Source organism: Sapajus apella, unplaced genomic scaffold (assembly GCF_009761245.1).
Source record: "Sapajus apella isolate SASKATOON/1434 unplaced genomic scaffold, GSC_monkey_1.0 scaffold20, whole genome shotgun sequence".
NCBI classification, from domain to species: Eukaryota; Metazoa; Chordata; class Mammalia; order Primates; family Cebidae; genus Sapajus; species Sapajus apella.
This window is the reverse complement of record NW_022436960.1, coordinates 9,360,927-9,383,868: the sequence shown is the minus strand read 5'-3', so window position 1 is coordinate 9,383,868 and position 22,942 is coordinate 9,360,927. Positions and strand designations below refer to the sequence as shown.

General features: G+C 50.8%; 1 protein-coding gene across 3 annotated transcripts; it reads left to right on the top strand.

Moving 5' to 3' along the window:
• The first annotated feature begins 6,731 nt into the window (after window positions 1-6,731).
• Window positions 6,732-19,565, top strand: CCDC197 (coiled-coil domain containing 197). 3 transcript variants are annotated; one of them, XM_032287544.1, is made up of 7 exons: window positions 6,732-7,244; window positions 7,672-7,894; window positions 9,220-9,302; window positions 10,896-11,071; window positions 12,925-13,062; window positions 14,884-15,000; window positions 19,274-19,526. In XM_032287544.1, the coding sequence occupies exons 2-7, from the start codon at window positions 7,800-7,802 to the stop codon at window positions 19,346-19,348; spliced, it is 684 nt and encodes a 227-aa protein (XP_032143435.1). In that variant the 5' UTR covers window positions 6,732-7,244; window positions 7,672-7,799; the 3' UTR covers window positions 19,349-19,526. The 3 variants fall into 3 exon arrangements, with proteins under 3 accessions (XP_032143435.1, XP_032143436.1, XP_032143437.1); XM_032287545.1 differs by lacking the exons at window positions 6,732-7,244; window positions 7,672-7,894; window positions 9,220-9,302 and having other exon boundaries at window positions 10,752-11,075; window positions 19,274-19,565; XM_032287546.1 differs by lacking the exons at window positions 6,732-7,244; window positions 7,672-7,894; window positions 9,220-9,302; window positions 12,925-13,062 and having other exon boundaries at window positions 10,752-11,075; window positions 19,274-19,565.
• The last annotated feature ends 3,377 nt before the right edge of the window (window positions 19,566-22,942 follow it).

Here is a 22,942-nt window from a genome sequence, read left to right as displayed (position 1 = left end):
AGCCCACTGAGATTCTGTCTCAGTGAGTGAGGGAGGAGCCGAGTCATGCCAGGTGTCAGCAAAATTCTGGTAGAATCAACAGGCCAAGTTTGTCTTCCTTGCACCCTCTCACCCCTTCCCACCAGAGCCACCTTTGCAGCCAACCCCAGCAAACCTTTGCCGAAGCTCCTGTGCTTTTGTGTTAGGGGATCAGGCCATTGTGATCCTCTGGAGGGTGAGAGAAGAGACGGGCAGAAAACAAAACTAACACCCATGGAATCCCTATGATGTGCTGGCTCCGCAGGCTGCTTGCTTTCCTAAAGAATCAGAACAGATACTCTCTTAAAGAGTTCTGATAGTTGAAAAATTTCCCCTTTTCTTTACCCTTAAGACATAAATGTTCATTCATATCTTTCTAGACTTTCTCCTACGCACATATGGGTTAATTCTACAAAAAGGAGAAGATGCTAAGTGCTCTACGTGGATTATCTCATTTAATCCCTAGGTGCTGCTATATTATGCACACATTGCCTTTCAGGAAACTGAAGCTCAGAGGGGTCAGTGCTTTTCCTGAGGCCACATAGCTGGTAGCCCTGCCTGGCCCCACACCCACGGCCCTACTCTGCATCCAGAGCGTCAGTGGCTGAGGAAGGGCTGACCTTGGCCCTGTTTGGCGGCATTTGGGACTGTTTGGCAGACCAGATGGGGTGAATCTGCAGAAGGCCTGATCAGGCCCTTCCTTCCGTTGTGCCTGGTGGCCCAAGCCTGGGGGCAGATTCCAGCCTCAGGAGTCCTTGTTAAGTTTTTTGAAAACAGGGGTTCTACTGCTATTGAATTGCAGCTCTGTCCTTGAAGCAGGCTCCCAGCTCCCAAGATTCCCAGCTGTCTGTAACAGACAGCCTTGCCTTGGATTTCTCTTGTCCAAGACCCAGGGGGTAGAGGCTACTCTGGGAGGCAGGAGGCCTGGGCCCAACACCACTTGTAATCTTGGCAGCTGCTGTCTCTCTGCCTTGGTCATTTCTTAAGTTCCTTTCACCTCCATGTAAGTGCTTGAGTCTTCCCCTAATTAGGGAAGGGTGGGGTCTGCTGGTTGGGTGAGGCTGGGGAAGGGGGAGGAAGAAGAGAAAGAACCAGGGCGGTGAAGTCTGAGGCAGGCCTGTGGGTTTGGAAGGAGCAGGATGGAGAATGACTAGGTCTGGAATCCCTGGTCCTGGGTCCAAATCCCAGCGTGGGATGCATTTGGCTGTGCAGGGTCTGTACCCACAAGAGCCCACATTCAGCTTTAACTTCTGCTATTGCATCTTGAAATTCTTAATAACTTTTGTACAAGGAGCCCAGCATTTTCATTTTGTACTGAGTCCCACAAACTATGTAGCCAGCCCTGTTACCTTGTATTAACTGTGTACTTGGGCAAGTTACTTCGACCCATAGACTCAGTTTTCTCATCTGCAAAAAGGAACCATGCTACCAACACCTCAGAGGACTGTTCTGAAAATAAGACAAGAGACTCCTGGTAAAGAGCCAGGCAGTGGCAAGTCCGTGATAGGACTCTGTCCCTGGCACTTGTGACAGTTGCTCTTTAGGGGCCTGGGTGGGAGAAACGTCTCCCGAGGAGCCGCAGCCTCTCCTAGCCTTGTCTGTGAGCTCTCTCAGCACCTATGGGACACTTCAGGCCAAAAATGAAAATTGTCACTGGAAAGCAAATAGTGCCACCATCCCCACTCCAAACCTACCTTCCCTCCCTTACCTATGGCTATATGGAGTCAAGCGGTTTAGAGCCTTGAACTTCCAGGAAGTAAAGTCCTGGAATTTTTAAGCATGGGAAGCGATGAGAAGCATCCGCTTCTGGCCAGAGGAGGGCCTGTGGTCTGCCTGTCCCAGATGAAGGTCCCATACCCAGAGGTGCTAACAAACTCTTCCCCAAGAACAGCCTCCCGTTCCATATCACAGCCTGTGGGACCCCCATCAGTCAGTTTCAAGGTCCTAACAACTCAGCCTCCCAGATGGTTCTGGATCTTTGGCTTCCTGGATTAATATCTAAACTATTTTCTAACAGTGAGACTTTGGGCAAGTTACTTAACCTCTCTGGGCCTCAGTTTTGCCCTCCATGAAATAACAGTTTTGACGTCGTGGGTGTGTCATGAAGATGAAATGACCCCCTGCATGGATTCACAAACATGAGTCCCTCCCACTGCCAGGCCGCCCTCCTCACCCCCACTCTGAGCCAGAGAGCATGCCCAGAAATGCTCTGACCATGTCTGGGTGGGCAGAGATGATGATGAAGCTGCCTCCTCCCTAAGCAGGCTGCTGTCTGAACCAGCTCCAGCTCTGACCCTATGACTCCTTCCAGAATTTATTGAAAACCAGCACTTGTTGAAAGTTCCCGGAGAGAGATCAAGATGGCTGATCACTAGCAGCTCGGGATTGTAGCTCCCACTGAAAGCGCAGAGAACGAGAAGACACCACACTTTCAGATCAATTTCTGTTGCTCACGCACCAGGAGATTCCCAGCGGAGGAGCCCCACGGGTCAGCAGTGCGACTCTTGAGGCCGGCAAGGCGGTTTTGCCGCTGCCTTGGTGCTGCGGTTCTCGGTGCAGAGTCAGGAAAGCACCATCAATCATAACGCCGCTGTTTTGGCCGGCGCAGTGAGTTGCTCGATTTTAGCGCCAGGAATCAACAAGTTGGATGTCCATTCAGAAACCCAACTATAAAGACAGTAATTATAAAGACCACAGATGGATAAATCTATAACGAAGGGAAGAAACCAGCCTAAAAAGGCTGAGAATACCCAAAATCAGAACGCCTCTCCCTCTACAGGGGATCACAGTTCCTCATCAGCAACGGAACAAGGCCTGATGGAGAAAGACCGTGTTCCATTAGCAGATGCAGGCTTTAAAACGTGGATGATAAAAAAACTTCTGGGAATTAAAAGAACTTGTTCTAACCCAATGCAAAGAAACTAAGAACTTTGAAAAAAGGTTTGATGAAATGTTAACAATAACACACAATTTAGAGAGGAATATAAGGGAATTAATGGAGCTGAAAAACACAGCACGAGAACTTCGCGAACTATGCACAAGTTTTTGTTTTTTTTTTGAGACGGAGTTTCACTCTTGTTACCCAGGTTGGAGTGCAATGGCGCGATCTCGGCTCACCGCAACCTCCGCCTCCCGGGTTCAGGCAATTCTCCTGCCCCAGCCTCCTGAGTTGCTGGGATTACAGGCACGCGCCACCATGCCCAGCTAATTTTTTTTGTATTTTTAGTAGAGACGGGGTTTCACCATGTTGACCAGGATGGTCTCGATCTCTTGACCTCGTGATCCACCCGCCTCGGCCTCCCACAGTGCTGGGATTACAGGCTTGAGCCACCGCACCCGGCTATGCACAAGTTTTAACAGCCGAATTGATCAAGCAGAAGAAAAGATATCAGAGGTCTAAGACTAACTTAATGAAACAAAACAAAAAGACAAGATTAGAGAAAAAAGGATAAAAAAGAACGAGCAAAGTCTCCAAGAAATATGGGACTATGTGAAAAGACCTAATCTATGTTTGATAGGTGTACCTGAATGTTACAAAGAGAATCAATCCAAGCTGGAAAATACGCTTCAGGATATTATTCAGGAAAACTTTCCCAACCTAGAAAGGCAGGACAATATTCAACTCCAGGTAATACAGAGAATACCACAAAGATATTCCTCAAGAAGACCAACCTCAACGCACATAATCACCAGATTCACCAGGGTTGAAATGAAAGAGAAAATACTGAGGGCAGCCAGAGAGAAAGATCAGGTTACCCATAAAGGGAAGCCTATCAGACTCACAGCAGATCTCTCAGCAGAAACCCTACAAGCCAGAAGAGAGTGGGGGCCAATATTCAACTCCTTAAAGAAAAGAACTTTCAACCCAGAATTTTACATCCAGCCAAACTAAGCTTCATAAGTGAAGGAAAAATAAAATCTTTTGTGAACAAGCAAGCACTCAGAGATGTCATCACCACCAGGCCTGCTTTACAAGAGCTTCTGAAATAGCCACTACACATAGAAAGGAACAACCAGTATCAGCCTTTCTAAAAAATACCAAAAAATCAAACTCACATATACTATTATTAATTCTAAATTTAAATCGACTAAATCCCCCAATCCAAAGACACAGACAGGAAAAAAAGCCAAGACCCATTGGTATGCTACATCCAGACCCATCTCACATGCAAGGATACACAAAGACTCAAAACAAAGGGATGGAGAAAAATTTACCAACCAAATGGAGAGCAAAAATAAATAAATAGAAAGCAGAAGTTGCAATTTTTGCTGATAAAATAGACTTTAAAGTAACAAAGATCAAAAGAAGCAAAGAAGGATATTACATAATGATAAAAGGATCAATGTAACAAGAAGAGCTAAAGATCCTAAATATATACGCACCCAATACAGAAATACCCAGATATATAAGACTTATAAAGAGACTTGGACTCCCACACAATAACAGCGGGAGATTTCAACATCAATATTAGACAGATCAATGAGACAGAAAATTAACAACGATATCCAGGATTTGAACTCAGATCCGGAACAAGTAGACTTAATTAACATTTATAGAACTCTCCACTTTAAATACACAAAATGCACACTCATCAGTACCACATCACACCTATTTACAGGTTTAAATGAAATATTAGTTGGCTGCTTGTTAGTTATTTTCTTCCCTCATTTTTTTTTTTCATGTCTCTATTATTAAACACAATTACGGGCATACCCATTTTTAGACTGCATTCTAGCCCGGGCAATAGAGCAACTCCCCTGTTCTCTCTCCCTCTTCCTCTTTCTTCCTCTTCTTCATTCTTTTTTTTTTTTTTTTTTTTTTTTTTTTTTTTTTTTTTTTTCTTTTTTTTTCCTTTAAAAAAAAAAAAAAAAAAAAAAAAAAATAAATAAAAAAAAAAGAAAAAAGTTTTCTTTTCAAAGCTTTCCTCTTAGTGAAAAAAAAAAAAAAAAGAAAGTTCCCAGGCATCTTGGTGGCTGGAAACTGAAGACAGGGTGATGGGGCTGTATCAGTTATGGGGCTGCGAGGAAAACAAGGCCCCTACAGAATGGCACCCTCAACCTCTCCAGAGCTGGGGATGCAGCCCAGTTGTCCCTGAGCCTCAGCGGAGGAGCACCTGTGGGTTCTGCTGCTCAGCTATCCTGATTCCCCGGAGACAGCCACAGGGTTTGCCCTGGGAAACTTCCGGGCCCCACTGCGGGCTCTTAGCATATGACTGTCAGTCAAGCCAAGGGGTGGGCACATGGCCCAGGCTCAGCCAATTGGGTGCCCTCTCTGATTCTTGAGAATGGAGAGGAGGATGAAAAGGGTTGCGGGGTGGGAATTCATTCTGGGAGCGCCTCCCTGATTCCTGCTCATGGATCTCCAGGGCTGCCCTGGGCCCCTGTCCTCTCTGAGCCTGGATTTGCAGCTTTTCTTCTGATTCCACGCCTCTCTCCAGCCTCCCATGCATCCCCCCCTGCCCAGAGTAGCCCAGCAGTCTCTGCTGCTGACTGATAGATACCCTTTGGCTCCTGCCAGCAGCTTCGCCAGCCATGGTCCAAACCACTCTGATTGCCCACTTCTACTTTGAAGGCTCTGCCTATGGTTCACACAGGCTGTGTAAGCTATTCGGCACCTCCGAACCTTTACCCCTGCTGTTCCTTCTGCCAGAAGGCCCTTCCCACCTTCTCCTCTCATTCTTACCCTCGTGAAACACCTCCGACACTGCCAACTCTGGGGGACTTCCCCACTGCTCCTCAGACTGGGCTGACCCCTTCTCTGAGCAGCCCCAGCCCCTGAGCTCCTCTCCCTCTGTGTCCATGCCCCCCACACCCCCCACGTGCCCCACACCCCCCACACCCCTCACACACCACCACACCCCCACACCTGCATCCACCTCCCTCCTGAGTCTGAACCCAAGGCCCAAGGCAGGACCCTGCATCTTCATTCTCAGTTGGTGCTCAGCACACGAGCCAGGGCTCTAGGACCATGGAAAGGCAGCCCTGGGCACCAGTCAGGGACTCCTGGGCTGACAGAGGCTGATCCCACTGCCTGCTGGTGAGGGGTCAAAAGTGGGGTGAGCTCAAACCCCTGCCCCTGCCCCCAGCCCAGCCCAGCCCCACCCTGCCCCAGCCCCAGGCTTTGATCCAGATCTTGCCCCAGCTTTGCTCTCCAGCCACAGACCTGAACCCCCAGCCCTTGCTCTGCCCCCCAGTAGGCCCCAGCCCTTCCCTCATTCCCGGCCCCTGCCCCAGCTCAGGCCCTTTTCTGGCTCCTGCCTCCTTCACTCTCGCTGGGGACCTTCCTCCCAGTGGAGCCCACACTCAGCTGTGGCTTACCAGGAGCCATCTCAGGTGGCCCAGCTCTGAGCCAATGGAAGCCTTCGAGGGAGAAGGCCAGGCCAGCCAGCAGGGTGGTGCATAAGGTGCAGGTGGGGTGGCAGGATGGGCATGAGACCCAGCCCTCCCCACCCCACCTTCCCAGTGGCACAGGTCCAGTAGCTCCAACAGGAGGTTCAAGGCCAAGGTGTGGGCAGGGGCGGTTCCCAGACGTGGGTCCTTCAGCTTGCTCCCATCCCTTGCACTGAGCCAGGCCTAGTCCTGAGCCAGGGGTGGGCCTGAGCCTTTGGGGACTGAAGGGGAAATGCCTGAGCTGCAGTCCCAAAATCAGGTGGGGGATGGGGTCGAGGGAGAGTCCCGGGACAGGCCAATGGGATGTGGGCAGCCCGTAAAGCAGACTAGCCTTGATAGAAAGGACAAAAAGAGCCCAGGTCTCCCAGGAGGTTGCCAATGCCCTTTCTCCCCTTCTTCTTGGGAATGGAGCTGGGAGGTGGGGGTGGGAGGGTTTAGGATCATGGAGAATCCAGCCCTCCACCGACAGGTGGATCCTGCAATGGACACATGATGAGGACAGAAGCCAGCATTGTGATGTCACAGCCTGGCTGTGGCTTTGTGCTCCTGGAGGTGAGGGTGAGTCAGCTATGCCCCTTCCTCCCCCAGTGCCTGTCTACCCATGTTTGATGCTTGGGGTTAGAAAGGCTGAACTTGTAGCCCCTCACCTTCCCTCCCCAATGCACTGGGCTGGCTTAGCAGTTGACCAATGAGAGTTATGCTTGCAGGCCAGCCTTGGGTGAGTGGCCCAGGAACTGTTTGCAAGGCTGTGTTGAAGCTACTTGCAACTAGACCATCTTCCTAGCTTGACCATGAGCTTGTTCAAAGCGTCTCTGCTCAGTCTCCTCTGTAGCTCTGTAAGCACTATATGAGCTCAAAGCATGTGATGTTGGTTAAGTGAATAAATGCATGGATGCCGGGTGGGCGGGCAGAGATCATGATGAAGCTGCCTCCCTCCTAGGCAGGCTGCTTTCGGAACCAGCTCTGGCTCTGACCCTATGACTCCTTCCAGAATTTGTTGGAAGCCAGCACTTGTTGAAAGTTCCCAGGCATCTAGGTGGCCAGGAACTGAAGACTTGGGGGTGATGGGGCCGTGCCAGTTATAGGGCTGAAAGGAAAACAAGGCCCCTGCAGAATGGCACCTTTAACCTCTCCGGAGCTGGGCATGCAGCCCAAAGACCTTGGGCTGTGGACTTAATGAGCCTTGGGTCCCCATCCAGTTCTGCTGGCTGACCTCCAGCCGGTCACAGCCCCTCTCTGAGCCTCCATTTCCTTTTCTGTGAGGTAGGGATGTGAGCCCCAGCTTCCGAGGATCCGAAGAGGAAGCTGCAGCCGTGACTGTCCCATTTCAGTCTGTCTTCCTCCTGCCTGGCTCACGTGGCTCCTGCCCCCCTACATGGCTTGGGGTGGTCATGGACACAGGCCAGAGAGCTGGCCCAAGCAATCCTGGTGACAAAGAAGGGGACGTTCAAGTGCTGAGGCAGGAACTCCACCAGCTCCAGGCTAAGCACGCCTTGTCCCAGCCCCAGCCCCAGCCCCAGTGCTTCCCCAGTGGGCTAAGTGGCTGGACTGAGCAAACATGCCCCGAGGAGGCCAGGACAGGGGTGGATGAGGAGGGCAGTGTGGCCTGGAAGCAAATGGGTGGGTGGGGGCTGGGTCACAGCAGTGGTGGGAGAGAGAGGCGTGGCTACTGCCCTTTAGCCTGAGATCTTGGGCCAGACCTGGGCCCTCTGCAGGCTGAGCCTCTACATCAGGAAGGAGGACCGTGGGTGACCATCGGCCGCACCTGTCGACTCGGCCCCTCTAAGTCAGTCTACGAGGTTTCCACCTTGACTCTCAGTGGGGACCCTGGGTCCACATCCCACGGGGATGGGAGGTAGGAGAGACAACATTTCAGGCTGCCCATAGAAGCCTGAATTAGATGCAAAAGAATGTGTCTGTGCAAAGTTTTATGAAGAAAAGGGCCAGCTCTTCCAACAGATTTGAAGAGCTTCCTGATCCCAATTGGGTTAAGCGCCGTCATGGCTCACAGGGTGCCACGTGGTTTCTGTGGGAGGGGATGATGTTGTCCTATGCTTTTCAAAACCATATGGATGAGGTGGGGGGCCCAGAGAGGCAGAGTGGCTTCCCCTGGGCCACTCAGAGACCCCCGGCACAGCCCTGCTGCACAATCAGAGGATGGCTTGAGAGCTCGGCCAGCTGGCCAGGCCACGCCCGCTCTGGTCTCCGCCCTTAACTGCTGACCTTGGCTGGGTCCAGAGCAGGTGACCAGCTGGAGACTTGCTTAGGGATTCCTGAAAGAGTCAAGTATGGCCAGGCACGGCCATGTACGGACGGCACACGGCCGTCTCCCCTCGCCTCTGATGGAGGGCTCCCAAGGCACTGGGTGCCCCACGCATGACCCTGGCCAGCAGCTCACATCACCCCTGCTGTAGATGGCACCCCAGGCACAGAGAGGTGAAGCACCTGGCCCCCACGTCACCAGCTAGGAGGGGCTGGCCTATCTCCTGAGATGGGAGACACCTGCACAGCCTCCAGGGGAGGCACCGTAGACTCTGGCCAGAAAGACTCTGCCTTCACTCTCCCCGGCGCCTTCTTTGCTGCCTGGGAGATGCTGCCATGGGTATTTATTTGAGCTGTTTATGGCTCAGTTTGCTCAGCAGGGAAATGAAGGTGGAGAGACTCCTAAGTCCATGGCCAGCAGATAACATGATACATGGCTGGCCCAGTGCAGGTTCAAGCAGGAGATCACAGACGGTGTCCGGGTTCGTTCGTGGGGGTCCTATGATACCTGGGAGCCTCCAGCCCATGTTCCTGCATCTGGCTCTACAGGCAGAAGAAGCTCAAGAGGGAGGTCGAGAAGCACAAGCTTTTTGAAGACTATCTGATTGAGGTCCTTGAGAAAATCCCCGAGGGTATGTACACAGCTTTCTGCCTCCTGGCTGCCGGACTGAGATGCGGTTTATGGCCGGCGTGTGGCCGGCGTGTGGCTGGCGTGTGGCCTCATGGAGCCCCGAGCTGCTCATCTATGGAATGGGAATCCACAAAGGTCAACCCCACGGTGGGGAAGAAGGGCACAGGCAGCCGAGTTACACTGCTTGGTCCCAACCCCGGCTCCACTGTCACTGACAGTGTGGCCTCCGGCAAGTTCTCCAGGCCTTGACTTTCTTATCTGTACAATGGGAACAGCAATTGTATGTGGACTAGAGGAGGTCATCCTTAGCATAGCACAGGGCCCAGCATTTAGCTAGCACCTGGTCAACACTGGCCATTATTATTATTATTTTGCTTGTCTTTAGTTTTGTGTTTTTGTTTCGCTGTAGCTATTATTAACTAAGAGTACAGGGACATCCGAGATGAGTTTTTGTGTGTTGTTTTATGAGTACTGGAAACTCATTAGAAAAGGGAAGGGGAGGCGGGGCGTGGTGGCTCACACCTGTAATCCCAGCGCTTTGGGAGGCCGAGGTGGGCGGATCACTTGAGCTCAGGAGTTCGAGATCAGCCTGACCAACATAGAGAAACCCCACCTCTACTAAAAATACAAAATTAGCCGGGTGTGGTGGCACGTGCCTGTAATCCCAGCTACCTAGGAGGTTGAGGCAGGAAAATCGCTTGAACCTAGGAGGTGGAGGTTGTGGTGAGTTGTGGTGAGCCAAGATCGTGCCATTGCACTCCAGCCTGGGCAACAACAGTGAAATTAAAAACCCGCAAAAAAAAAAAAAAAAAAAGAGAAAAGGGAAGGGGAGTCATAGTTATGATTATTTCAACAGCATCAATAATAATAAAATAATTATTACCATTTACTAAACATCTGCGCTATGCTAAGCTTTTTAGTAAATCTTTTTACCCCTCCTATGAGCTTTGCAGGTCTGTGTTACTCAGGCTCAGAGAGGGTAAGGAACTTGCCCAGGTCGCCTGGTCAGGACGTGGTGGCGCTGGGCTCGTCTCTGGTCCGTCTGACTTCATAACCACTGTACTAAGTAAGTGCTAGAATGAAAGGAGCTACAGAAACTCCAAAAACTCTGCCCTGGAGGTCAGGGAAAGCTTCATGGAGGAGGTGACCTCTCATGGGGAAGCATGGGCTTGTGGCAGCCCCAGGACCCAGTGAGGCTTGTGGTTTGTGACCTTCCTAATTCAGCAGTTCTGCCCTGTTCAACCCATCCAAAATGCAGAACCACCGGGACTTGGCGTTTGCTCTCTAGGGACAGGAAAAATTCCTGTCCACTTCTCAGGCTCACCCAAGCAGCAACGACTCCTCGAGGCCTCGTGGGTGGTCTTGATCCAGAGTCCATGTCTCAGTCTCTGGCTGAACTTTCCAGGGTTGAGGAGTCCCTTGAAGTGGTGGGGGCAGGGGGCGGTGGAGAGCTTCAGGACCATCCTACTGTGGTCAGGCTGGCATGGACTGTCCGGCACCTCTCAACTTGGCCGCCCCAGCCAGAATTCCTGGCCAGCTTGTTGGCATGGCAGTGCAGGGGCGCCCACCCATCCCCATGGCGCTGTCTCTGCAGGCTGCATGGGATGGGAGGAGCCGGAGTTGGGGCTGGTGGAGGCCATTGGTGAAGCACTATGGAAAGCTCATTGCTGCCAGCCAGGACATGCAGATGCGCCTCGACGCCTTCTCCCAGATGAGCCAGGCCGTCCGCCGGAGCCTGGAGTCGCTAGAGGAAGACCACAGGGCTCTCGTGCCGGTAACAGCTGCTGTTCCATTCCCCATGGCCCAGGGAGCTGGGAGCGTGGGGCCCCCTTTCTTGCGCAACCCTGGGGAAGGCCTGTAGGGAGCAGTGGCACAATGCTGAGGGGCCCTGGGTGGGGTGTGGCTCCTGAGCCGCCCTCTGTATCCCCTTCCTCTCCCCTCTGCTGCCTGAGGCTCAGCTTGTGCCTAACAGTTGTTCTGCATGGTAGAAAAGCCATGTGTCTTGGATGCAGATGGACTCGGGTTCAGCTCCCAGCTCAGCCACCAACTAGCTGTGTGACTAGTTTGTACCCTCTCTAAGCCTCAGTTTCTGCATCTGTCAAATGAGGGCAACACACCCTAGTTTCCAGGGTCCTTGCAAGGCACCACCCACAAACTGCCTCAAAGTCAGTGCCAGAGACATCATTTCCCTCCCCTTCCTTCGTGGTGATCTCACAATAAACAGGACTTCTGCTGGGAGGGGTGAGCACTCCAGGTGAAAGAGCCTGCTCTGATGAAGGTGTGACATCATGAAGTTTCCTGCTGCCACTGGGACCGGGGACTTGGGCATTCCAGAGGAAGGATGACCTGCTGGTTGGTGCACTGCAAAGGGCTGCTACTTGCTGTTTGGAGAGAGCACCTGTCCCCTAGTGGCAGCGCTGCAAGTCTGCACCACTTTGTACCATTTTTTTTTTTTCGGAGTATGGGATTCATCCATGGGTTGGGCACTGCGGGAAGCACATCATGTGCTTTATCTCACTTAAATCTCACACCAGCACCTCCAGGTAGGTGCTGCTATTCCCAGGGCTGGGACCAGGGAAAGGCAAGTCCAGCCATGCTATTCCTCCCATTTTCAAGGGGAGGAAAGTAAGCCTCAGAGAAGCAGGGCCGCATACCACGGGGTATGTCCTGTTTTCTTTTCTTTTTCTTTCTTTTTTTTTTTTTTTGAGACAGGGTTTCACTCTGTCACCCAAGCTGTAATGCAGTGGCATGATCTCAGCTCACTGTAGCTTCCACCTTCCAGCCTCAAGTGATTCTCCTGCCTCTGCCTCCAGAGTAGCTGGGATTACAGGTGTGCACAAATACACTTGGCCTGTTCTGTATCTTTCAAATTCCTATCCCACAGGGCCCGGCTGGGGGCATGTATTAGTTCCTTCTCATGCTGCTAATAAAGAAATACCTCAGACTGGCCAATTTATAAAGAAAAAGAGGGCCGGGCACAGTGGCCCACACCTGTAATCCCAGCACTTTGGGAGGCTGAGGCAGGCAGATCACTTGAGGTCAGTAGTTTAAGACCAGCCTGGCCAACATGGTGAAACCCTGTCTCTACTAAAAATACAAAAATTAGCCAGGCCTGGTGGTGCATGCCCATAATCCCAGCTAATTGGGAGGCTGAGACAGGAGAATCACTTGAACCCAGGAGGCAGAGGTCTCATTGAGCCAAGATCATGACACTGCACTCCAGCCTGGCCAAAAAGAGTGAGACTCTGTCTCCAAAAAATAAAAATAAAATAAAAAATAAAGGAAAAGAGGTTTAATGGACTCACAGTTCCACATGGCTGGGGCGGCTGCACAATCATGGTGGAAGGTGAAGGAGGAGCAGAGGCACATCTGACACGGTGGCAGGCAAGAGAGCTTGTGTAGTGGAACCCCCTTTATAAAACCATCAGGAACTAGGGCTCAGGTAAACTCCAGTAGCCTGGACATGCCCTTTTCTGCATCTCTCGTGCCTTGAATGGCCCCAGCCACCCAGAAGTATTCCTTCTTCCTATCCTGTCATTGCACAGACCACCCTGGGGACTTGGACCAGGACATATGCCCTGGAGGGTTTGTTGTGCCAAGATGATCCATTTCCTCTGTCCCAGAGCCTCAAGATCCAGCTGTGTCAGCTGCAGAAGAAGTGTCGCTGCAAGCAGGAGCAGTGGTGGCAGCTGAAGCATGGCGTCACCTACCAGAAAGACACTGACTTTGACATACACACACATACCAGCAGCAGCCGTAACGTGAGTCCAGTCTTTCAGCCCCAGGGGTGGGGCTAGGGGCAGAGTAGGGGAGGCCGATAGCCTCCACCTGTGTGTGTTGGGAGTGATAATAACCACTCACTTAAATGCCATCTAAAAACAATGGCATTTAAGTCAGTGGTCATTATCACTCCCAACACACACAGACACATACACACACACACACACACACACACACACACACAGCCAGACACACACAGACACATACACAGCCAAACACATAGACACATAGACACACACAGACACAACCAGACACATAGACACACACACAAACACACACACAGCCAAACACATAGATAAACAGACACATAGACACACACAGACACAACCACACACACACACAAACACACACACAGCCAGACACACACACACACAGACACATACACAGCTAAACACATAGATAAACAGACACATAGACACACACAGACACAACCAGACACATAGACACACAGACACAACCAAACATAAAGACAGACAGACACGGTTAGACAAATATACACAAATGCACAGAGACAGACACAGCCAGGCACACAGCCAGGCACACAGACACACACGCAAACACAGACACAACCCGACACATAGACACACACGCAGGCATGCAAACATATACACAGACACACACACACAGGCACACACAGAGACATATATTGAGACACAGAGACACACACAGATAGACCCATACCACTTACTTCTCCTTGGTGACAGCTTGCTTTCAAGGGGCCTCTCTTGGAGGGGTCAGATGTTGCTTTACACGTGGGAAAACAGGCCACAGATATTTCAGGACAGAGCTCTACCAAGAGCCGGGATCCACAGGCCCAGTCCCAGAGCTTGGTGTTGTGCCGAGCACTTGGCCCTTGTATAACGTTTGTGGTTAATAAGAAAACAATGGCATTTACGTGAGTGGTTATTATGCCCTGTCTTCAGTAACCCTGGTGTCTCTCTGATCATTCCAGGCAGTGCTTAGCACAGAGCTTGACCTGGAGTAGGTGCTCCTAAATATTGGTGAATTTTACCCACATTTATTTTAAAATGAGAAAAATGAGGCTCAGAAAGAACAAGTCATGGCCAAAGTCCGTGGCCACAAATTCCAGGAATTCCCGCACTGCCCCTTACTGGCATTGGGAGTGTGTGGGAGTGTGGTCACCCCTGGACCCCGGTTCCTCACCATAAATGGAGGCAGGGGTCTGTGTTTTTCTGGCCTCAGGGACCGTGGGAGGACACTTGGAACCGTGGCTGGGGCATGCGGCTGCGCTGGGCACACCCTCCCTGCACAGGATGAGGTCATGGGGTGGGTGTGAGACCTGCTCAGGCCCAGACTGGTGGGCCTCGAGGGACTTGAGTTTGGAAGACAGAGGACTGGGGGCTGTCAGCTGCTGACCTCCAGCCAAGCCGAGGGGCTTAGGGAGCTGGGTGGGTCACAGTCTACAGAGGCCCTTCTAGATCTTTCTCTCTAAGCTGCTGTAACAGACAAGGACGCTGGAGGTCTGAAGCCCAGGGCCCCACTCCATGCTCCTTCCCAGTCCTCTGCTTCTAACCAGGCATGGACCCCAGATGCCTCCAGCAAGGAGGCCCTTCTGAAAGGAGTTAGTTCAACCTCCCTCTTTGCAGGAGAGGACGCTCAGGCTCCGAGGTGGGGAGGAACTCAACCAAGACCCCCAGGAAAGAAATACAGGCCAGGATCAGAAGGACGCTCCCAGTGTCCCAGCTCTGTCCAGGACACTTCTCTGGCCAGAGAGAGCCAGGGGCAGGGGCAGGGGATGCTGGGAGAGAGGCTGAGCTGCCTCCTCTTTCTCTTTCCTGCAGGATCAGCTGCTCAGCTACATGCAAATGACCATCAACAACATGGCCCAGCAGTGCTGCCCCTCTGCCCGTGGCATGCCCAAGAGGATGAGTCTCTTCTCCAAGCTCGATCTGATTAAGGTGAGGATAGATGGATGGCCTCGAGGCTCCTGACTGCCCCAGGCAGACCTCCGACTTGAGCCAGTCCTGCTCCTCAGCTCAGGCTGCATTTGTGTTTAGCCTCCCATCAGCCCTTTCCGTAACTACCTAGGTGCCTGGTGCAGCAAGGTCCTAAGGTCTCTATTAGTCTCTCAACAAACTTGAGCACCCACTAGGTGAAGGGTCAGTGTAGACGTTGCATAGAGGAACTTCCCACCTGTTTGTTTTTTGGTTTTTTTTTTGAGATGGAGTCTCACTCTGTCACCCAAGCTGGAGTGCAGTGGTGTGATCTTGGCTCACTGCAGCCCCTGCCTCCCAGGTTCAAGCAAGTCTCCTGCCTCAGCCTCCTGATTAGCTGGGACTACAGGCATATGCCTGGCTATTTTTTTTTTAATTTTTTTTTAGTAGAGACGGGCTTTCACTATGCTGGCCAGGATGGTCTTGATTTCCTGACCTTGTGATCTGCCCACCTCGGCCTCCCAAACTGTTGGGATTACAGGCATGAGCCACCATGCCTGGCCCCACCTGGTCTTTGTGTGTAGCTCCACTCTGACACATCACACACACACACACACACACACACACACACACACTGTACGTTCATCAACATCCATGCATACTTTCTGCACACCAACAACACACATGAGACATACACAGACACACCTGCAAACAAGCACATAAGCATCAACTGGCATGCAAGAGGATGCATACAAGTATGATCACACACTTAACACATAAGAGCACGCTGGCAGTAACTGAAGGAGCCTCTTACAGAGTCCTCACCTTAAACTTCACACTGTAAGTCTACTGAGCGTCTCTCCTCATCGCCCCCAACAGTCAGGATGCTGTTACTGCAGTAACAGAAAATGTGATCAGGTTGGCTTTGATAACAACAGAGCCTGTCTTTTTAAAATAATAACTTTATTGAGATATAATTCACATACCATCAAATTTACTCATTAAAAGGATGCACTTCAGTGTTTTCAGTATAGTCAGAATCGTGCAGCAATTACCCTTCTCTAATTCCAGAACATTTCATCACCCCCAAAAAGATGTTTTGCGTCTGGCTGCTTTCATTGAGCCTAATGCTTTCAAGGCTCATCCGTGTCATAGCACGAATCAGTGCTTTTTTATGGCTGAATATTCCATGGCATGGGCATATTTGTATGGATAGACCTTTTGTTATCCATTCATCAGTCGACAGACATCTGGATGGTTTCCATTCCTTAGGTATTATGAATAGTGCTGCTACGAACATTTGTGTACAAAGTTTTATGCAGAGATACGCTTTCAGTTCTCTTTGGTACACACTTAGGAGCGCAATTTCTGGGTCACCTGTTAACTCTATGTGTAACAATCGAGGAAATGTCAAACTCTTCCGAAGTGGCTGCACCATTTTATCATCCCCATGATTAATGCATGAGGGTTGCAATTTCTCCGCATCCTTGCCAATATTTCCTATTGTCAATCTTTTCTAATTTAGCCCTCCTAATGGGTGTGAAGTGCCATCTCATTATGGTTTAGGTTTGCATTTCTCTGATGACTAAAGATGTTGAGTATCTTTTCATGTGATTATTGGCCATGTGTATCTCTCCTTTGGAGAAATGTCTATTCAAATACTTTGCCCATTTAAAACATTCTATTATTTGTCTTTTGTGTGTGTGTGAGAGACAGAAGCTCACTTTGTCGCCCAGACTAGGGTGCAGTGGCGGGATCTTGGCTCATGGTCACCTCCACCTCCCGGGTTCAAGCAATTCTCCTGTCTCAGCCTCCTGAGTAGCTGGAACTGTAGGCATGCACCACCATACCCGGCTAATTTGTGTATTTTTGTTAGAAACAGTGTTTTACCATGTTGGCCAGGCTGGTCTCGAACTCCTGACCTCAGGTGATCTGCCCAGCTAGGCCTTCCAAAGTGCTGAGATTACAGGCCTGAGCCACCACGCCCAGCCTATTTGTCTTTTTTAGTTGAGTTTGTGTTCTGGATACAGGTCCCTTATTCAGTATATGATTGCAAAGATTTTCTCCTGTCTTGCATGTTGTCTTTTTCCTCCTTGATGGCGTCCTTTGCAGCACAGAAGTTTTGAATTTTGATGAAATCCAATTTCTTTGTTTGTTGGTTTGCTTGTTTCAGACAGAGTCTCACTCTGTTGCCAGGCTAGAGTGCAGTGGTTCCATCTCAGCTCAGCTCACTGTAACTTCCGCCTCCTGAGTTCAAGCGATTCCCCTGACTGAGCCTCCCCAGTAGCTGGGACTGCAGGCACGTGCCACCACACCTGGCTAATCTTTGTATTTTTCAGTAGAAACAGGGTTTCACCATATTGGCCAGGCTGGTCTCAAACTCCTGACCTCAAGTGATCCACCCACCTGGGCCTCCAAAAGTGCTGTGATTCCAGGTGTGAGCCACTGCGCCTGGCCAAGAATCCAATAGCTTTACTTTGTGTCTGTGTACGTACTTGTCCTTTAGGTGTCATGTCTAAAAAGCCATTGTCTAATCCAAGGTCATGAAGATTTATACCTGTGTCTTCTTGTGAGAAGTTTATGGGTTTTGTTCTGCTGTTTAGGTCTGTTATTGATTTTTAGTTAATTTTTGAATATGATGTAAGGTAGGAATCCGATTTCATTATTTTGCATGAGGATATCTAGTTGTCCTGATACTATTTGTTTAGAAAGTCTTATTTTTCCTTTTTGAATGTGCTCAGTACCCTTGTCAAAAATCTACTGACTGTAATACAAAAGTTTATTTCTGGATTCTTTTTTTTAATTTTTATTTATTTTATTTTTTTATTTTTATTTTTATTTTTTGGAGACGGAGTTTCGCTCTTGTTACCCAGGCTGGAGTGCAATGGCGCGATCTCGGCTCACCGCAACCTCCGCCTCCTGGGTTGAAGCAATTCTCCTGCCTCAGCCTACTGAGTAGCTGGGACTACGGGCACGTGCCACCATGCCCAGCTAATTTTTTGTAGTTTTAGTAGAGACGGGGTTTCACCATGTTGACCAGGATGGGCTCCATCTCTTGACCTCATGATCCACCCACCTCGGCCTCCCAAAGTGCTGGGATTACAGGCGTGAGCCACCACGCCTGGCCGGATTCTTGATTCTATTCCATTCATCTCTATGCCTGTTTTTATGCCAGTACCATACTGTCTTGATGACCATGGCTTTGTAGTAAATACTGAAATTGAGAAGTGTGAGTCCTCCAACTTTGTTCTTTTCTGAGGTCATTTGGCTCCTCTACCAGGGCACGTCTTGTATCATGAGTGGAAGTTTGGTGCGTGGGTGGGTTTCAGGCATGGTGTGATCCTAGGCTCAGCAGCACCATCAAAGACCTGTCCTTTCCATACCCTCCCATCTGCCACCTCTAGCACTGGCCTCATCCTAATCAGAACTTCCTTACCTCATTTGAGGCAGGTTCAGTGCAGATGTCCAAACACAGGATTCTTAGCTCCCCAGGAACACTGAGGGCAGGTCTCTTCCCTAGTGTCCAGTGAGCAGCAGGCAGTGAGCAAGCCTGTGGCTCAGCTAAGAAGGGCTTCTCCAGGAACCTCCCATCGAGGTTTGTGGAGGGCTACTGTGGAGGGCAGCATTGAGGCTGCTGCATGGCACAACTCAGTGGGCACCATTCAGTTGAAGTCTGTGTAATTGGCATCCCCAGTTATATACAGCTTGTAACTTACTCATATTGCAAAGAGATAATGAGATTTCTGAGTCAGGACACATTTGTTTAAATAGTCATAGTGTATTAATTTCATCTTCTTCCCAAGGAAAAGGAAGAAATTATGTGGTGATACCACAGGGTCCCAAGCAACAATCAGATTGGGCCTCTGGATTGACACCTGTCAGTCACTGAGCCAATACTAATTGAGCCACCTGAATATGCTCAGCACTCTGCTGGGTAACAGGAGATGGAGGCTCATCTGATCCTTAAGAAATAAATACCCTTCAGAGATGGAGGCCGGGGACAGTCAGGGTGGGCTTCTTGAAGGAGGCAGTGAGAAGAGGCAAGCAACCACATTCAGGAAGTCACACCAGGATCTGGACTCCTAGTCATCTAGCACTGTCCCTCCTGGCTGTGCCACATCAGACGAGTCACTTAACCTCTCTGAGCTGCAGTTTGCTCATTTGCCCAGTGGCACTGATACCACATCCTTTGCAGGATCCTTGTGAGAGTTAAAGGAGAAGTAGGTCAAACTTTGATGATGGCTTGGTCCAGAGGCCAAAACACTGTCAGGTGAGAGAGATTTATTTTTCCTCCTAGGAGTTCATGTTTGACAAAATGGAGACCGTGAGAGTGATCACACTGCTTGTGGAACCCAGAGTGTGCCGGTCATAGGACAGCCTCAGGGACCGGGAGCTCAGAAGACACCCCAGACCCTTCAGGAAACATCCAAGGAGCCGGCTTTTTACCCCCAGGACCCCCTTTCCCAGCCCCCGTACTTCAGAGTGCTCCAGCCTGCACTGACTGGCCTGCGCCGTGCCGGCCCCGAGGCATCATGACCTCTCCTTACCTGTCTGGCCTCCTTTTCTTGCCACCGACACCTCCAAGCCAGTGGGAGAGAGTCTGGGGGCACTGAGGGGGTGGGCAGGGTCCTGGACCCAGCTGGGGTTGGGGGTGCTGGGGTGGGCAGGGTCCTGGACCCAGCTGGGGTTGGGGGTGCTGGGGTGGGCACGGTCCTGGACCCAGCTGGGGTTGGGGGTGCTGCCCCCCATCCTGGGGGATTGGCAGGGATCCAGGTGAGCCCTGCCTGGGATCGGGGAGAGAGAGGCAGGTTCCTGAGTTGGGGACAGGAATGCCTGGGGCTGAAGACTCCCCACCTAGGAGCTGGGGCTGCATCTCACTTTCGTGGTGGGCTCCTGAGACTGAGGAGCTTTGGACAGATGCTTGGCTGCTGGGAATGTCCCAGTCACAGGAGCTCTGTTAAGACCCACCAGGGCCATGGGATCCATGGGAGTTCACCTTGCCCACAGCAGACTGCAGAGCTAATGGGGGCACTGAATATGTAGGGAGCATCTCATCACTGGTTTCCGGAAGTTGAGCACCAGGTTGGTACGTTCTGCCCGTCCTGCAGGTGTCTGAGCTGCCTGGGATGGGTGGTACTCTCAGGGAGCCCTTGGCAAGGCGAGGCCCCTCTCTGGGCTGGTCTTTCTACCTGTAAAATTGGGAGAGAGTACCAGACACAGTGGCTCATGCCTGGAATCCCAAGCACTTTGGGAGGCAGAGGCGGGAGAATCACTTGAGCCCAGGAGTTCCAGACCAGCTTGTACAATATAGGGACATCCTGTCTCTATAAAAGTAAAAAATTAGCCAGGTGCAGTGGCACATACCTGTGGTTCCAGCTACTTAGGAGGCTGAGGTGGGAGGATCGCTTGAGACTGGGAGGTCAAGGCTGCAGTGAGCCTGATCATGCCACTGCACTCCAGCATGGGTGACAGAGCTAGACCCTGTCTTTTTCTTAAAAAAAGGGGGTCAGTGAGAGAATGTCTAAGCCCCCCACTCCAGGCTGACATTCTAGGTCAAGTTTGGAAAACCCAGGTCTGCACAGAAGGCACTTGCTTTCACTGTGCCACTGGGGTAAAATCATCCTAGCAACCAGCACAGCCCCCAGAATAATTCAGCTCTAGAGGTCGGCTGCTCTTAATTTATCTAGATAAAGGTTGAAAGCTAAGAGCAGCTGCTGAGCTGTGAACAGGTGTGAGTCAGCAAATGAACTTTCAAAGGAGAGTTTTAGAAAAGATGCTGACTGACAGCCAAGAACCCTGAGAGCCCGATTGACTCCAGGTGCTGCCAGGAGGGGGTAGGGGTGAATCAGACTTGGCCACCGAGTTAAATAGGGAAGATACACGGAAGAAGGAAGGCTGAGTGTGGCCAGGTTTTCAGAGTAGTGTAGTTGTATTTTGGGGATTTTGGGGGCTTTTTTTGATACTGAGTCTTGCTCTGTCACCCAGGCTGGAGTGTAGTGGCTTGATCTCTGCTCACTGCAATCTCCACCTCCTGGGTTCAAGCGATTTTCCTGCCTCAGCCTCCCAAATAGCTGGGACTACAGGCGTGTGCCATCATATCCGGCTAATTTTTGTATTTTTAGTAGAGATGGGATTTCACCATGTTGGCCAGGCTGGTCTCAAACTCCTGACCTCAGGTGATCCACCCACCTCAGCCTCCCAAGGTACTGGGATTATAGGTATGAGCCACTGTGCCCAGCAAGTAGTGTAGCTCTTAAAAGGAGAGCCAGGAGGGAGCTGCTGTTTTGAGTTTCTGATCTCATAGACCTTCAGAGAAAAGAGGGCACCTCAGGTAAGGCTTGAGTGGGATTTCAGCAGGAAGAGGCTGCACTAAAGAAAAGCAACAGAAATGCCAGAGTAGGGACTTGGAGCTTGGCCGTGGCATGCGGGACCCCCAAGCGGCCTGAGAAGGTGGGCTGGGGGACCACGTGAGGCTCCAAACACTAGGCTATGAGATTTAGACTCCACCAAGGGCCGCACGGGAGCCTCACACACTCATGCCTCTCTGTTCTCTCTTTCCCACTCTTTCCAAAGCAAGCTAAAGTATTCCGTTAGTCTTCCCCATTGCAGAGGATTAAGCCGATGTGTCTCAGGTTTGAACATGCACCAGGAGGGCCTGTATCAGTGCAAAGTGTGAGCCACCTCCAGAGAGTCCAGGCCCTAGAATCTGCATTTCTAACAAGTCCCCGGATGCAGCAGATGCTGTTGGTCCTGGGGTTACATTTTGAGAACCACTGCTTTAGAGTAATGGCAAAACCTACGTGCTAAAGCCAGGCACTGCTCCACTGTGACCACCAACTTCCCCCACCTGGACTTCGGAATTCCCTCTGCAAGGTGGATCTGAACCAGGCATTCCAGGAGGGCTGCCTGAACCCTGTCTGACTTCCCGGAAAGTGCTGGAGGGCACTGCCTTCTACGCCCAGGGCACAGTTCTCTGGCTTGATGGCTGTGCCTTCGAGGACTCTATGTCATTCTGTCCCCTGTCACCTGCCTGCTGTGCACCTGTTGTGCTTGATCTAGCTCAATCACAAGGAGCATGATTGGAGCCGTTGCTTGGCGTGGCAATGGCCTGGCCACCAATCTACATTTGCAGTCAGCATCTGGGTATCTTGGGAGCTCCCAGCCTCCTCTGGGCAGGACTGGGGCACAGGGCATCACATGCAGTGGCATGACTACCTCAGGCTGCTGGTAAGTACCAGAATGCTGTCTCTCCTTTCTCGGCTTTTTGCCATATAGAAAGCTCGCTCTGCCCTGACCCTGCAGCTTCAAAGCACTTTTCTCGTGGGTTCAATATTAGCTGGAGAAAAACTTTCGAGGGCATTTGGAGAAAAAGAAAAAAAGCACTAGTTCAGGTACCTTATGAAATGTCATTTCATCTGACCTCCCAGTTGGATGGATCGTGGGATCTCAAGACACCAACAGTCCTGGGCTTGGACATTTTGAGACCGAGAGCTCATTACCTCCAACGAATCCCAACTTTAAGCAACTTCAAGCAAGAGAAAATTCTTACCACGGACCATCCTGGAAGAGCTGGATTATTAACAAATGGCTGGTGCTGGGGAAACCGGCTCTTGGGAGGGGGAATCAAACTGTGTTCTTTCTCAACTTGTGTTCTATGATTCTTTACAGCAGTGGTTTTCAAACTTTAATGTTTACTGAAACCACATGAGAGACTTGATAAAAATGGAGAGAACTGCACCTTCCTCTCAGACTCTCATTCTAGGGTGAGGCCCAGAAATCTGGTGACTCCAATGCAGACAGCTCTGAAATCACAGGCAGAGAAACACTGGGCATCTGAATTTCCTCTCTCTCTCTCCTCCACCTCTTCCTTTTCCTCCCTGCTCCCTTTTCTTTCTTTCTTTCTTCCTTTCTTTCTTTCTTTCTTTTCTTTTTTCTTTTTCTTTTCTTTTCTTTCCTTCCTTCCTTC

What these genes read in the sequence shown, in the direction of transcription:
- CCDC197 (XM_032287544.1), top strand. Translation starts at nt 7,800, where the DNA reads ATGGACACAGGCCAGAGAGCTGGCCCAAGCAATCCTGGTGACAAAGAA. An exon ending in CCTTGAGAAAATCCCCGAGG is followed by an intron (nt 9,303 to 10,895) that starts GTATGTACACAG and finishes CTGTCTCTGCAG; the next exon opens with GCTGCATGGGATGGGAGGAG. An exon ending in CCAAGCTCGATCTGATTAAG is followed by an intron (nt 15,001 to 19,273) that starts GTGAGGATAGAT and finishes TTTTCCTCCTAG; the next exon opens with GAGTTCATGTTTGACAAAAT.